Source organism: Pteropus alecto, unplaced genomic scaffold, assembly GCF_000325575.1.
Source record: "Pteropus alecto unplaced genomic scaffold, ASM32557v1 scaffold45, whole genome shotgun sequence".
Taxonomy (NCBI): Eukaryota; Metazoa; Chordata; class Mammalia; order Chiroptera; family Pteropodidae; genus Pteropus; species Pteropus alecto.
This window is the reverse complement of record NW_006442491.1, coordinates 21,291,510-21,303,783: the sequence shown is the minus strand read 5'-3', so window position 1 is coordinate 21,303,783 and position 12,274 is coordinate 21,291,510. Positions and strand designations below refer to the sequence as shown.

At 52.4% G+C, this 12,274-nt stretch overlaps 1 protein-coding gene across 1 annotated transcript in view; it reads right to left on the bottom strand.

The window, feature by feature from the left end:
* MYH7B (myosin heavy chain 7B) overlaps positions 1–12,274 on the bottom strand; it is a 24,106-nt gene that overhangs the window by 9,612 nt on the left and 2,220 nt on the right. The window contains exons 4-20 of the mRNA XM_025039722.1: positions 11,830–11,986; positions 11,492–11,519; positions 10,348–10,444; positions 8,130–8,153; positions 7,678–7,770; positions 7,480–7,543; positions 6,137–6,235; positions 5,393–5,496; positions 5,099–5,237; positions 4,710–4,828; positions 4,468–4,617; positions 4,127–4,297; positions 2,782–2,961; positions 2,561–2,693; positions 2,405–2,481; positions 1,881–1,968; positions 1,561–1,678 (exon numbers count right to left, since the gene is read on the bottom strand). Of these exons, the coding sequence (XP_024895490.1) occupies positions 1,561–1,678; positions 1,881–1,968; positions 2,405–2,481; positions 2,561–2,693; positions 2,782–2,961; positions 4,127–4,297; positions 4,468–4,617; positions 4,710–4,828; positions 5,099–5,237; positions 5,393–5,496; positions 6,137–6,235; positions 7,480–7,543; positions 7,678–7,770; positions 8,130–8,153; positions 10,348–10,444; positions 11,492–11,519; positions 11,830–11,986 (1,841 nt within the window). The remainder of the gene's footprint in view (positions 1–1,560; positions 1,679–1,880; positions 1,969–2,404; positions 2,482–2,560; positions 2,694–2,781; positions 2,962–4,126; positions 4,298–4,467; positions 4,618–4,709; positions 4,829–5,098; positions 5,238–5,392; positions 5,497–6,136; positions 6,236–7,479; positions 7,544–7,677; positions 7,771–8,129; positions 8,154–10,347; positions 10,445–11,491; positions 11,520–11,829; positions 11,987–12,274) is intronic.

Below are 12,274 nucleotides of genomic sequence, written 5' to 3'. Positions count from 1 at the left end.
CCACACCGAACAAGCTGGCAGGGGAGGCACCGTGACCCCGGGGCTGGGCGCATTCTGCTGAAGAACTTTGGATTGTGTTTAAATGCATCTGGTAGTCAAGTTCTTTAAGAGGCTGTAGTTCTTATGAAAGGCATGTGGCACTTACACAATTTTTTTTAAGAATGTAAAAATTATAGAAAGGTGATATCGTATAGCATATCACAAACATTTGGGAGAGAATTCTAACCAACAAGAGCAAGAATTCTGGCACATCTACTTCTAAAGTGGACGCGCTTGCACATGTGTCCAGGGCCATACAGATCAGATTGGCTGTGCCATAGTGTGAAGGCGAACCCTAAAAACACAAAAGGCCCTTCACTAGGGGACTGATAAAGAAAGCAGGGTTCACTACTATGGGATACTTTACAGCCATAACAAAATGGTTGACACTACATATACATTCATTCAAAACCAAAGAATGCATAACACCGAGAGAGAACCCCAGGGTAAACTATGGGCTTTGGGTGATAACAGCGCGTCAGTGTAGGATCATCAGTGGCAACGAATGTCCCACTCTAGTGGGCGGTGTTGATCACGGGGGAGGCTGTGCATGTGTAGGGACAGGGGTATATGGGAAATCTCTATACCTTCCCCTCAATTTTGCTGTGAACCTAAAACTGCTCTAAAAAAATAAAGTCTTAATTTTTTAAAATAAGTGATGAGGCAGAGTTACGAGTATTGATAAGGAAAAACCTCCAAGACATATGGTTACGTGAACAAAACAAACCCACACACACTGTGTGTGTGTGTGTGTGTGTGTGTGCACGCACCCATGTGTACAGTATTTGTATGGACACACATGTATAACGGTCAGCATGGATGACCACAGGTCACTTCTGAAACGGGAGGGAACTTATGCAGCTTGTAGCTTGTCAAAATCAAACAGGTGAAGGGAAGGGGAGGGAGCTAAGAGTATTGACTGAGTGGTCAGTAAGTGCCAGGTGTTACATAAAATCCACACGAACCCTCGTTCAATTCCCAAATCTACCTCCAGCTCTGCCTGCCCCCTGAGCTGCAGCTTAATAAATCTAGTCTCCCCCTCAATTTCACTTCTAGGATATCTGCTGGAGACATTTCAGATTTGACATGTTCAAAGTAGAGCTCAGTCTACTATCCTCCCCCCAGCCATCCCTCCCACCACCATTGAATCAAAAAAACCTTGTTTTGGTATCTCAGCAATTCTACCAGTGACTCCCCAGCTGCTTAGGCCAAACACCTGGGAGTCACCTCGCCTTTTTCTTTCTTATTCTGTATCTGACTCATCAGCAAGGCCTGTTGGCTGCACCTCCAGTATGTACCCCAAGCTTGTTTGTGTCTCCCCTCAGCCCACCCTCTGGTCTCGGCCACCACCATCTCCCACTGGGAAGCCTGCCCAGCCCCCTCCCCAGGCCCCCTGCATCTTCCTCAGTGATTGGAACTGTCTGTTTGGCTCTAAAATGTGGGGTGGAGGACAAAGAAGAAGGAAGGTGGCTGTGTAGAGGGGGCTGGGGAGGAGCCCGGCTTAAACAGGAAGACACCCACCGCTGCCGGAAGTCAGCGTAGAGCAGCCTGTTGGGGAAGCCCTGGCGGCAAATCCGGATCCCCTCCAGAACCCCATTGCAGCGCAGCTGGTGTAGCACCAAGAAGGCATCCATGACCCCTGGATGTGGTGGGAGTTAAAGGAAAAAGTTAAAGGAAATGGACACACCTTCATGCCCCAAAGAAAGACTAACCGTCCACACATTGGGCTCACTTGGAGGCTGTGCAGGCTCTGTGGAGGGGGAAGGCCCAGCTTCCAGCCCGCCCTGGTCCCTCCCTTCAGCGTCCCCCCTACCCTGCCAACCTAGCCCCCGGGTGACTACCTGGGGTCTTATTCTCATTTGGGACAATGCAACGGACAAAGTGGGGCTGTGTGGCCCGCAGGTTAGTCATCAGCTTGTTGAGGTTCTCCTGGAGGTGGGGAGAGGGGAGAAAGCACACAGGGCAGAGAAGCAGAATTGGAGATCGCAGTGGATCAGCCTGTTAAGGACTGGGAGCCAGGCACCTCCGCGTGCCTCCGTGTGTCCTTTCAGTCTGTTCCTGTGACCCTCTGCCCTCTTCTGTTTGAATGGGTCCCTGTCACCATCACCAAGGGCTTCACGCCCCCACCCAATGCCCCCACATCCCTCCCACAGGCCCTTGTGGCTCCCCGCATCCCCAAACCCTGCCCAGGCAGCGTGGGGACGGGAAGCAGCACAGACTTGCTGTGATGTTCACGTGGAGAGGAGTTAAACATCACTGCAAGTCTTAACGGCCGCCCGCCCAGGGTGCAGGGGACAGAGTGGGGAGTGAGGACGGGCTGCAGGCTATAGGGTGAGGCCTGCATGGGGCCCTGATTGGGCCTCACCTTGTGCAGCTGGGAAACTGTCTGGAACGATGCTGCCTTTTTACGCTTCTCTTTCACCCCAGACTTGGGGGGCTCAGCTAGAAGAGACATGGGAACCAGTCACTCCAGGGGACATCACTCTGTGAGTTCCCTGCAGAATGGCAATCTAGTACTCACTGGAGCAGGAGCCTGCGTAGTTCTCATAGAGGGTAGCTAAGAGCTTGTTCTGAGACTTTTGGAAGATGGGGACCACTGTCTCATTCAGGGGATCCTTGTTTTTCTCCAGCCAGCCCACGATGCTGTAAGGCACCTAGCAGAGATCAGACAAGTGCTGAGCAGAGGCAGGGGAACCCAGAGGAGGACAGTGGTAAAGAGCTGGGGTTCCAGTAGGTACCTACCACACCCGCATAGTGGACCACCTCAAAATGGGCCTGATATTTGCGCTTCTTGTCAGGCCGTGGTTGCTGGAAATTGGGTGACTTCCCTGCATGATTATCATAGAGCTTGGCCCGGAAGCTGGCATCTGAGGCCTTGGGGAACATGCACTCCTCCTCTAGGATGGACAGGATGCCCAGTGGCTGGGGACAGGGAACAAGGTTGAAGGGCCTCCAACAAGCCAGCCCATCCTCCAAAAAGCCCCTCCTGGGAGCATGCCCAGACCACCGGCACCTTAGCCACCTGCTTGAAAGAACAGAGACCAGACCCGCACCCAGGAGCCCTGTCTTCTAAGAGACAGAAAAGTTTGTGGCGTGGTCCCAGCCCCCCTTCTGCACGATTTGCAGCTGAGTTCTTTTCTTATGAGAAGTGGGTGAACTCAAACTGACATCTCTATACTCACTTATCCCCCACCTCCGTGATCTCATACACACTCGCACACGGTACATTCAAAAAAAGCAAGAGTTCAAATTCTGGCGTCCTCACTTACTAGCTGTGGGGCCCTTAGGCCTCTCTAAGCCTCAATTTCCTAACCTGCAAAATGGGGAAATGAATACTTTCTGCTGCTTTAACAGCAAACAAACAGTCAACCACCTAAATGTACAACAGGAAGAGATTACAGAAACTCATTGTCTGAAAATCATCTGCTGCGTGAACTATTGCATCTTTAACAACGTTCAACGTTCAAAATACATTTTTAGAGAAAAAGAGGAGAAATGAGTCTGTGTCTATAAGAGAAAACGGATGCCCAGGATACAGGACTTGGAGGAAAACTGACCAAAGTGTCGAGATTCTGGTTGCGTTAGAATTGAGGAAACATTTTTTCCCCTTTACTTCTGATTTTTCAAATTTTCCTTGATTTTTCTTTCCTCCATTCTTTGTACAATGGAGAGATATATGCAATGTCTCACAAGCAAATAAATAAGCCAGAACATCCTACTCTGCCCTGCTCCCAGGATAGTTCTGAGGGGCCAGCGAAATTGTGGCTGCAACAGAACCTTGTGAACTGCAAAATTATGTCCACCCATGAGGGGCTGTTGTCCATGTGCTGGAATACACAGTCACACACACACACTGCTCACACATACTCACCAATATGCTTTCCTACTCTCCAACACACCTATTGCACACATTACCATTCAGACACATGTAGAGACATGGTCCCAGCCACACGCACATGCACAAGCTTACTTCAATGCACAATCACGCGCCTGCCGTGCTCGCTCATATACAAGCACACACTCACTCCTGCTCACTCACTGCACCCACATACTCTCCTCATTGCAGTGAGCTTGCCCTGGGCACCACCTTCTCGATGAGGTCAATGCAGGGCTGCAGGTCCAGGCCGAAGTCAATGAAGACCCAGTCGATGCCCTCCCGCTTGTACTCCTCCTGCTCCAGCACAAACATGTGCTGGTTGAAGAACTGCTGCAGCTTCTCGTTGGTGAAGTTGATACACAGCTGTTCAAAGCTGTTAAACTAAAGGAGGGGCCGGACTCAGCAGGCCTCCTCGTGGATGGGGACAGGGAGGAACAGGGATGTGCGAGTTCACCCATGTCCCAGGCAAAAGCCTGGAGCTCCTACCCCAACCAACTCATAGTACCCTATCTTGGAGAGAACAGAGCCTGGGGGTGTGGGCCAGCTCTCACCTCAAAGATCTCAAAACCAGCAATGTCCAAGACTCCAATGAAGAACTGACGGGGCAGCTTTGTGTCCAGTGTCTGGTTGATCCGAGATACCAGCCACCGAAACAGCCGGTCATACGTGGCCTTGGCCAGAGCCCCCACGGCAAACACCACCTGGAAGTTTGGGAAGGCTAGGCTGACACTGGGCAAGGAGGGGACCCTGCCTAGGCTGTCTCCAAGTAGGCCCCGGCCTGCAAGCAGCTTACCTGCTCCACACTCTGGTTCTTAGTCACATACTCGTTACCCACACGCACTCGGGGGTGCAGAAGGCCTTTGAGAAGGTCCCCACTATTGACCCCCATCAAGTAGGCAGCCTTGTCAGCACCTGGCAGAGCACATGGGTGAGATGAGGAGGAGGCAGCTAAGAAGTTGAGCACCTAGGGTCTCAATTGGCCTTAGCCTGGTGATAGGATAGAGAGGTTGCAAGGGGCAAGTTCAGGGCTAGCAAATTGTACAGCTCAGGAAAGTGATAGTATGGAGTTGAGAAGTCAGAGATTACAATAAGGGCCAGGTAAGACTGATGTAAAAGACTGTTGACAAGAATTAGAGTAACGGTCACGGACAGGACGCTGGGATCAAGGTCAGGAATCCTCACTCTCGGTGCCATCAGCCTCAGCCTGCTCTTCCCGCTGCTTCTGCTTGAACTTCATGTTGCCAAAGTGCAGAAGGGCACCCACGATCTTATAGCAGGCACACTTCTCATCCACACTGAAGCCGAGGATGTCCATGGCATGCTGCAGCAGGAGACAGCCCGAGATGTCGGGATCAGAGAACTCTGGGCTCCTCCAGGGTCTAGCCAAGCTTAGAGCATTGAAACTGCCTCAATCTCCACCCATCTTCACGTGGCCCACACTGCAGACTCCCCGCTCTGCCCCCACCACAGACGTACATCAGTGGCCATGAGCTCCTCCCCGTCATCCATGTTGTCCACGGTGATGACACCCTGGCTGCAGAAGTGGTAGTCATAGGGGTTCATAGACAGAAGCAGCATGTCTGGGGAACATGGGGTGGAGAAGGCAGGTCTGGCTGTGTTCACCCAGCTAGCCTCCTACCCCGATCCTGGCCTGGTAGGTTCTGGGAGTCAGCCCCACAGGAGACTCTAGAGCCCCAGGACTTCACTGTAGCGTTTCTCATGCCAAATCCATGTCCATGGCTTCTCTTTCCTTATGGTTCTCTGAGAAATGAGCCCCATTCCCTATGTCTCATTCATGTCTCCACCGTAGCTCATGGCCACCTCTCTGGCTCAGACCCTGTATTGGGGCACAGGGAGGACCAGACTCTGCCCTCGAGGGGCTTTCAAGAAAGGGGAACTGGACCTAGAGAGTCATTGGTCCTCCCTTGGTGCTGGATGAGGCATCTCTAGTCTCAGGACAGCAGGAGGGACAACCTCACAAGGGCAGTGGCACTAAGGGGTCTGATCCCTAACATGAGGGGAGGGCTCACCCATAACCAGAAGTCTCAGGAAAGGAGGGGAGAAACAGAAGGGGCTCGGAGGAAAATGGGATGTCACAGACCCCGGAACGTGAAGGAACAGACATTCTGGTCTGACGGGAGCCAGGAAGGGGCCAGGCAGCCCTACTCGTGCCCAGCCCTGTGAGCTCTGACTCCCACCCTACCCATCCCTGGCCCTCACCCTGCAGCTCTGGCTTCTTCCCTGAGAGGATCTGGTAGTAGACGTGGTAGCCACGCTCACCAGGCAGCTGGAAGATCACCCGTGACTTTTCCAGGAGATCTGGGAGAGAGGGAGGCACTGACCTACCATCTCCTGCACCTCCCCAGAATGGGTCACCCAACAGGGCTGAGGGGGTCCGGGCAGAGGTGTCGGTGAGAGGTAGGGGTGTGTGTAGCGGCACCGTATGCACACAAGCCAGCACATACTGAAGGGTGTCTCTCCATTTGTGCACGTCATAGTGTGGGAATGTGTATCCATTCGTGCACTGGGTGTAACTGAGTGTAAATGTGGGTGTGTGTGGGGCGAGAATGGGTCACCCAACAGGGCTGAGGGGGTCCGGGCAGAGGTGTCGGTGAGAGGTAGGGGTGTGTGTAGCGGCACCGTATGCACACAAGCCAGCACATACTGAAGGGTGTCTCTCCATTTGTGCACGTCATAGTGTGGGAATGTGTATTCATTTGTGCACTGGGTGTAACTGAGTGTAAATGTGGGTGTGTGTGTGTGGGGCGGGGGGTATTCATTTGCCCGTTCTTTCATCTATGCTTTCATTCCTTCGTCCATGACCACGCACCTTTCCTCCAGAGCAGTGCTGGTGTGTCTGTGTGTGTGAGTGGAGTCTCCGTGTGTCTACACATGGTCGGTCAGGGCAAAAATTGCGACATTCCCTGCCCTTGCCACCACATGCCCAAGCTTATCTACCATGACCTGGCCATGCGTCCCAAGGTGGGGAGTGATCAGTGTGGGGGCCCCTCTGTGCATGGGCCCGGTCACTTGGTGTCTGTGCAGCCGGGCTGGGTGAGGCAGGATGGGCAACAACTCCAGAAAGGTGTTAGGAGGGGCTTCCAGGAAGGATGGGGACTTGACGTGTAGAGATGAGGCTGGGGCAGGAAGGGTACAGGCCCACCCTGTTAGGGCCAGAGGAAAGACGAGAGTCGGGTAAAGGCCCAATCATGAAGAGTCTGACGAGCCAAATAAAGATTTGGGTCTCCATCTTAAGATGGTATGATCTAGAAAAAGTTTCTAACCAGGAACACCATGTAGTCAAACTAGTATCCATGAAAAGGTCACTGGCTGTAAGGTCAAAGAGAGGAATGAAGGCTGGGACACTATGCGGAGGCTGGTGGAATGTTCCAGGTGAGGGGTGAGGTGGTCTGAGCTGGGCAGTAGCCAGGGGATGGAAAGAAGGACCTGGAACAGGTAGGAGCCCCAAAGACTTGATGATGGATGCTCAATCCTAGAGGAAAGACTCAGGCCTAGGCCTCTGTCCCCATCCCCGCCCTCCCACACTCTCCCCTAGAACTCACAGCTGTCAATATCCGAAGATGCCAGCTTCCCAGAGGGACCAAAGTGAATTCGGATAAACTTGCCCTGTGGGCAGAGGAGCAGCCTCAGTCAGGGGGTCAAGCTGGAGCTGCCATATCTGCTGACCGCTCCCCCGACCTTGTGTCTCCTTGCTGCTGGTCCTGCTCCAGCCACCCACCTCTCCCACTGTGGCCACTCACAAAGCGGGACGAGTTGTCATTCCGCAGGGTCTTGGCATTGCCAAAAGCCTCCATGGCAGGGTTAGCCTCAATGATTTGATCCTCGAGGGTACCCTGCAGGGGTGAGAGGTGCTCACTGACTGGGACACCAGAGCAGCCTCGGTTCTGGGTATCAGCCCATTCCGGACAACCTCTGGTTGGAAAAGGGAAGTGGGGAGGTCCCCAGGACCTCACAATTGTTGTCCGCCCCACTTATACTGGCTCCATACTTACCCCAGTCTTTGTGGCCAGAAATTGCTGGGGGGAGAAGGAAGACAAAGTAAGAGGGTGTGAGGTCTGACCAGGTCAGGGGTGGCAGCTCGGTTCTGGGTATCAGCCCATTCCGGACAACCTCTGGTTGGAAAAGGGAAATGGGGAGGTCCCCAGGACCTCACAATTGTTGTCCGCCCCACTTATACTGGCTCCATACTTACCCCAGTCTTTGTGGCCAGAAATTGCTGGGGGGAGAAGGAAGACAAAGTAAGAGGATGTGAGGTCTGACCAGGCCAGGGGTGGCAGGACAAAGTAAGAGGGTGTGAGGTCTGACCAGGCCAGGGGTTAGCAGGACAGTGAATGTTAGTCACCCAAGTGTATAGCCTCCCACCCCAAACCCCATGCCTCTCCCTCCCAGGACTGTTACAAGGAGAAATGCTAGAAAGTAGGAGCAAGCATGGCCCTAGTCAGGGTCCTGAGGCAGGGGGCTGTGTCTGGGGGTCTCCTATTCACCTCCCCAGCTCTGTCCCTAGCCTCTTCCGCATCCCCACAGTTCCCACGCTCCAGGAAGTGGCCTCTGCCCCAAGCCCTAGAAGCTAAAATCTACTCCCCTTCAGAGCCCAGCTCAAATGCCTCCTCCGCTAGGAAGGCTTCCCTGATGCTCTGTGGCTGGTAGAGATCTTTTGCCTAAATCTCCTACCCTCACCTCCCTCTGACAGCTCTTCTCCACACTTCTCCTTTGTACTGTGATTAGGTGCACCTTCCAGGTGCATATTATCACCCTATTTTGCAAATGAGAAAACTAAGACTCAGAACAGGGAAGCGATCTGCTCAAGGCTACACAGTAAGAGGGGGGCAGAACAGGCACTGAGCCCAGGCATCTGCCTCCCATGGCACCCAAAGCCACCTGTATGTCTCACCTAGAGGGACTCATTGAATTGAGAGGATCCCCTGACCCCATTTCCTCTCCTTGTCTTCCCTCCATTTTCCTTTCCTTCTCTTCCCTACCTTGGATCCCAGCAGCTGGGAAAGAAAGGGGAAAAAGGAATGGATACTAGAGTGACAAGTACCATGCCATCAGGGCACGTTGGTTATTCACTCACTTCCAGGGAGCCCACGACTTAAAAATCCCCCCAGAGATATTGTTGGGAGGATGGAGGCAGGAGAGAAATGGCAGCACCTCCCTTGCCCAGGCTCCACTGCACACACTCATGGCCAGGGCTTCTGAACAGGGCTCCCTCTGGCAGATGTAGTCAAATTTGGGGCAAAAGGGAGGGGGGTTGATAAGGTTTTTAAGTTCCGGCATCCATGGCCCCTGAGGGCCAGCCTTCTTCTCCAACTCCCTTGCCTGACACTCCCCCCCCACGGACTACATGGTGCAGGCTCCTTTCTGCCCAGGGCTGCCCTGCCCCTGCACTGCTAACTCTGGCCTCTCCCTACCCTCCGGTTCTGTTACTGGACCGAGCCCCAACTTTCTGCAGCATCCTCAAAGACACTTTAGGGGTTTAGAAAATGGATAGGAAGGGGAAAAAGGAATGAATACCAAAATGTCAACAGCAAAAACAAAACAAAACAACAAAAACAACCACCACCACAACAAAAAAACCAAAACTGAAATAAAAATCAAATACCAAGAAAATTAAAGGGGAAAAAGGAAAAGGCAAAAATAAAAATGAAATAAACTTAAAGTGGAAAAAAGAAAAAAAAAATGCCCCAGAATAAAGCAAGGCTCAACAGGAGCAGGAGTGGGGGCTGTGCAGGAGGAGGCCTTGGGCTTCTGGAAAGAAAAGACAGCCAGGTTTGGGGTAGAATGGGGGAGAGGGAGAGCTCTGAACAACTGGCCCAGAGGCTATGAACAAATGTTGGAATCCAAAACAAAGATAAAACAAAACACTGGTCCCCCATTGTTTCGGAAATTAAAAAAAAACATGCAGAAGTCACAGGGTGCAAAACCGCCCCCTAATCTGGCTGTTGGGAATGACAGGTACCCTTCGCTCTGGCTAAAACTCCACATAAGCTTTCCTGCTTGTTTGACTGACAGCAGGTAACCATCTTAAGTGCATGAAAACCAAGAAATCAATCACTTCTTAGTAAAAGCGACCTATCTGGTAAACTCTTTCAAAAATATGAAGGTCACGATGAGACAGAAAAATATATTAAAAGTTTAGGAATAGAAATGTGGCCCCATCCCTCTGTGAAACATTGAAACAGGCCCAGAACTGGGTCACACAGAGTGGCAGAGGTGGCCACAGCCTCTCTGGTCAAGCCTTGCTCAGGCCAGAGTCCCCCACCAGGGTGGGAGGCTCAGGCAGGGCTGGAGGCTCTGGGGAATCAACTGAAAAAAAAAAAAAAAGGTGGGAGGAGGAAGAGAAAGAAAAAAAAAAAAAAGAAAAACAGTGAGAAGCAGTGGGGGGCAGCGCCCAGGTGGGCGAGTCTTACGGCCTTCTTGCCCGGCCCGTCTCCCAGGGCAGCGACGATGGCAAAGTACTGAATGACCCGCTTGGTGTTAACCGTCTTACCGGCCCCCGACTCTCCGCTTGGACGACACAAATATGAGTCACAAATACCCATGTGGCCATCTAATTCCTCCCAACGTCCCACCCCCCAATGTCCCACACCCGCAAGCAGGGCCCCTCTGCCTTCTCCCAGGCCAGCTCCCAACTCAAACCCCCACTCTCGGAGAGATCAGCCCTCAGAGGTGCTAGAGTTATTTACAAAGCAAGCCAGTGTAGACCGTCTCTGTGAGATGAGAACACACATGATGTCACTGTTTCCTGAGCACTAACTTAGTGCCAAGGGCTGGGCCAAGTGCTTTACCTGTATTGGCTCATTTAAGCCTTAGAAATCCTGTAAGGTAGGCAACATTATCACCCCCATTTTATGAGTAGGGAAATGGGCCTCAGAGAAGTGATGTGACTGTACTTGCTGTGTGACAGGCATGTACACCAACTCACTGACTTCTTATAGCTCTGCATGGTAGCTAGGTAGGATTGTTTTGCTTTTACTGATGACACCCAGAGGCCCAAGGGCACCACCAGCAGGAAGTGAACACAGAACGTGAACCCAGGTCCTTCTGGTTTCAAAGGCCTTGCTCTTAATCACCAAACTGTACGCACACACACATATACAATGTTCATATTAGCTTGGCTGGACATGAACGTGGCATGTAAGAATTCTACCACTTTCCCATGGGGGCAAACAAAGGATCAGAAATAAGATTCAGAGATAAGGATATGGTAAGGAGGAAAGGGAAAGGAATCTGCCCCCCTCCCCCTTGAGGCAATCAGAACTCCCAAAAGATCAAGGTGGGAGAAGATTCCAAGCCCTGGGGAGAAGGGGTATCAGGGCTGGTGATCACTCTGATGCTTGGGTTTCCCTTCCCTGCCCATCACCCTTAACATGTCTGCCCAGAATGGAGACAGGGAACATGCTCCAATTTAGCTTCAGCTGGGACAGTGGCTCCAGGTGGTAAAAGTCCTGGCGTAAGCATTTTAGAACCAACCCTGAGAAATGATTTTAGTTCCACTCCCTTCCTGCCAGATGGACAGTATTTCCCACCCCATCCCCAAAACCTCACACTTACGTGATCAGCATGGACTGGTTTTCTCGGTCTGGAGGAAAGAGAAGGAAATAGAGAAGTTCGTCAAGGTGAGGGACCAGTCACAGGTGGAACACCTTGGGTATCATGGCACTGGGGCAGCCTCTCACCATCCAGGGCCAGAAATGGGAAGGACCAGATGGGATCCTCCAGACTGCAGGCCAGCTACCACTTGGGGAGACAGAATGGCTATGCTAGAGTGTCTAGCAGCTTCTAAAGGAGGGCAATGCAAGTGGAGGGAAATAGTCCTTTACAGAGGCTTCCCTAGAGCTGGGGTAAGGGTCTTGGGTAAGAAGAGGGAGAGGAGTCCAGGTGGCCCTTACTGCGCAGCATGTCATTGTAGGCGTTATCTGCCACCGCATATATGTGTGGTGGGGCCTCCGAGCGGCGCTTTCCCTTGTAAGCGGCCACCACAGAGGGCGTGTAGACCGGGAGCCATTTGTAGGGGTTGATGGTGACACAGAAAAGGCCTGAGTAAGTCTGAGGAGAGAGTGTAGAAGTGGATTGTTGAAGGCCAGGTTTCCATTCCAGCCTTCACAAATCCGTGACCCTTGTAATATTCCCCAAGGAGCCACTTAACATGCCATGCCATATCCTCTGTGGCTGTCCTAGCCCCATCCCAGCCCTTCTTCCTGCTCATAGCCCACGTCTCCATCTCCTCAGACCCATTACCGAGCCTCTTGCCGCAAACCCCACCGCTCCGCCCCTACGACCCCAGAGCCCCACCTCTAGCCCCGCCCCACCCAGCGACCCTGCCTTCACAGCCCG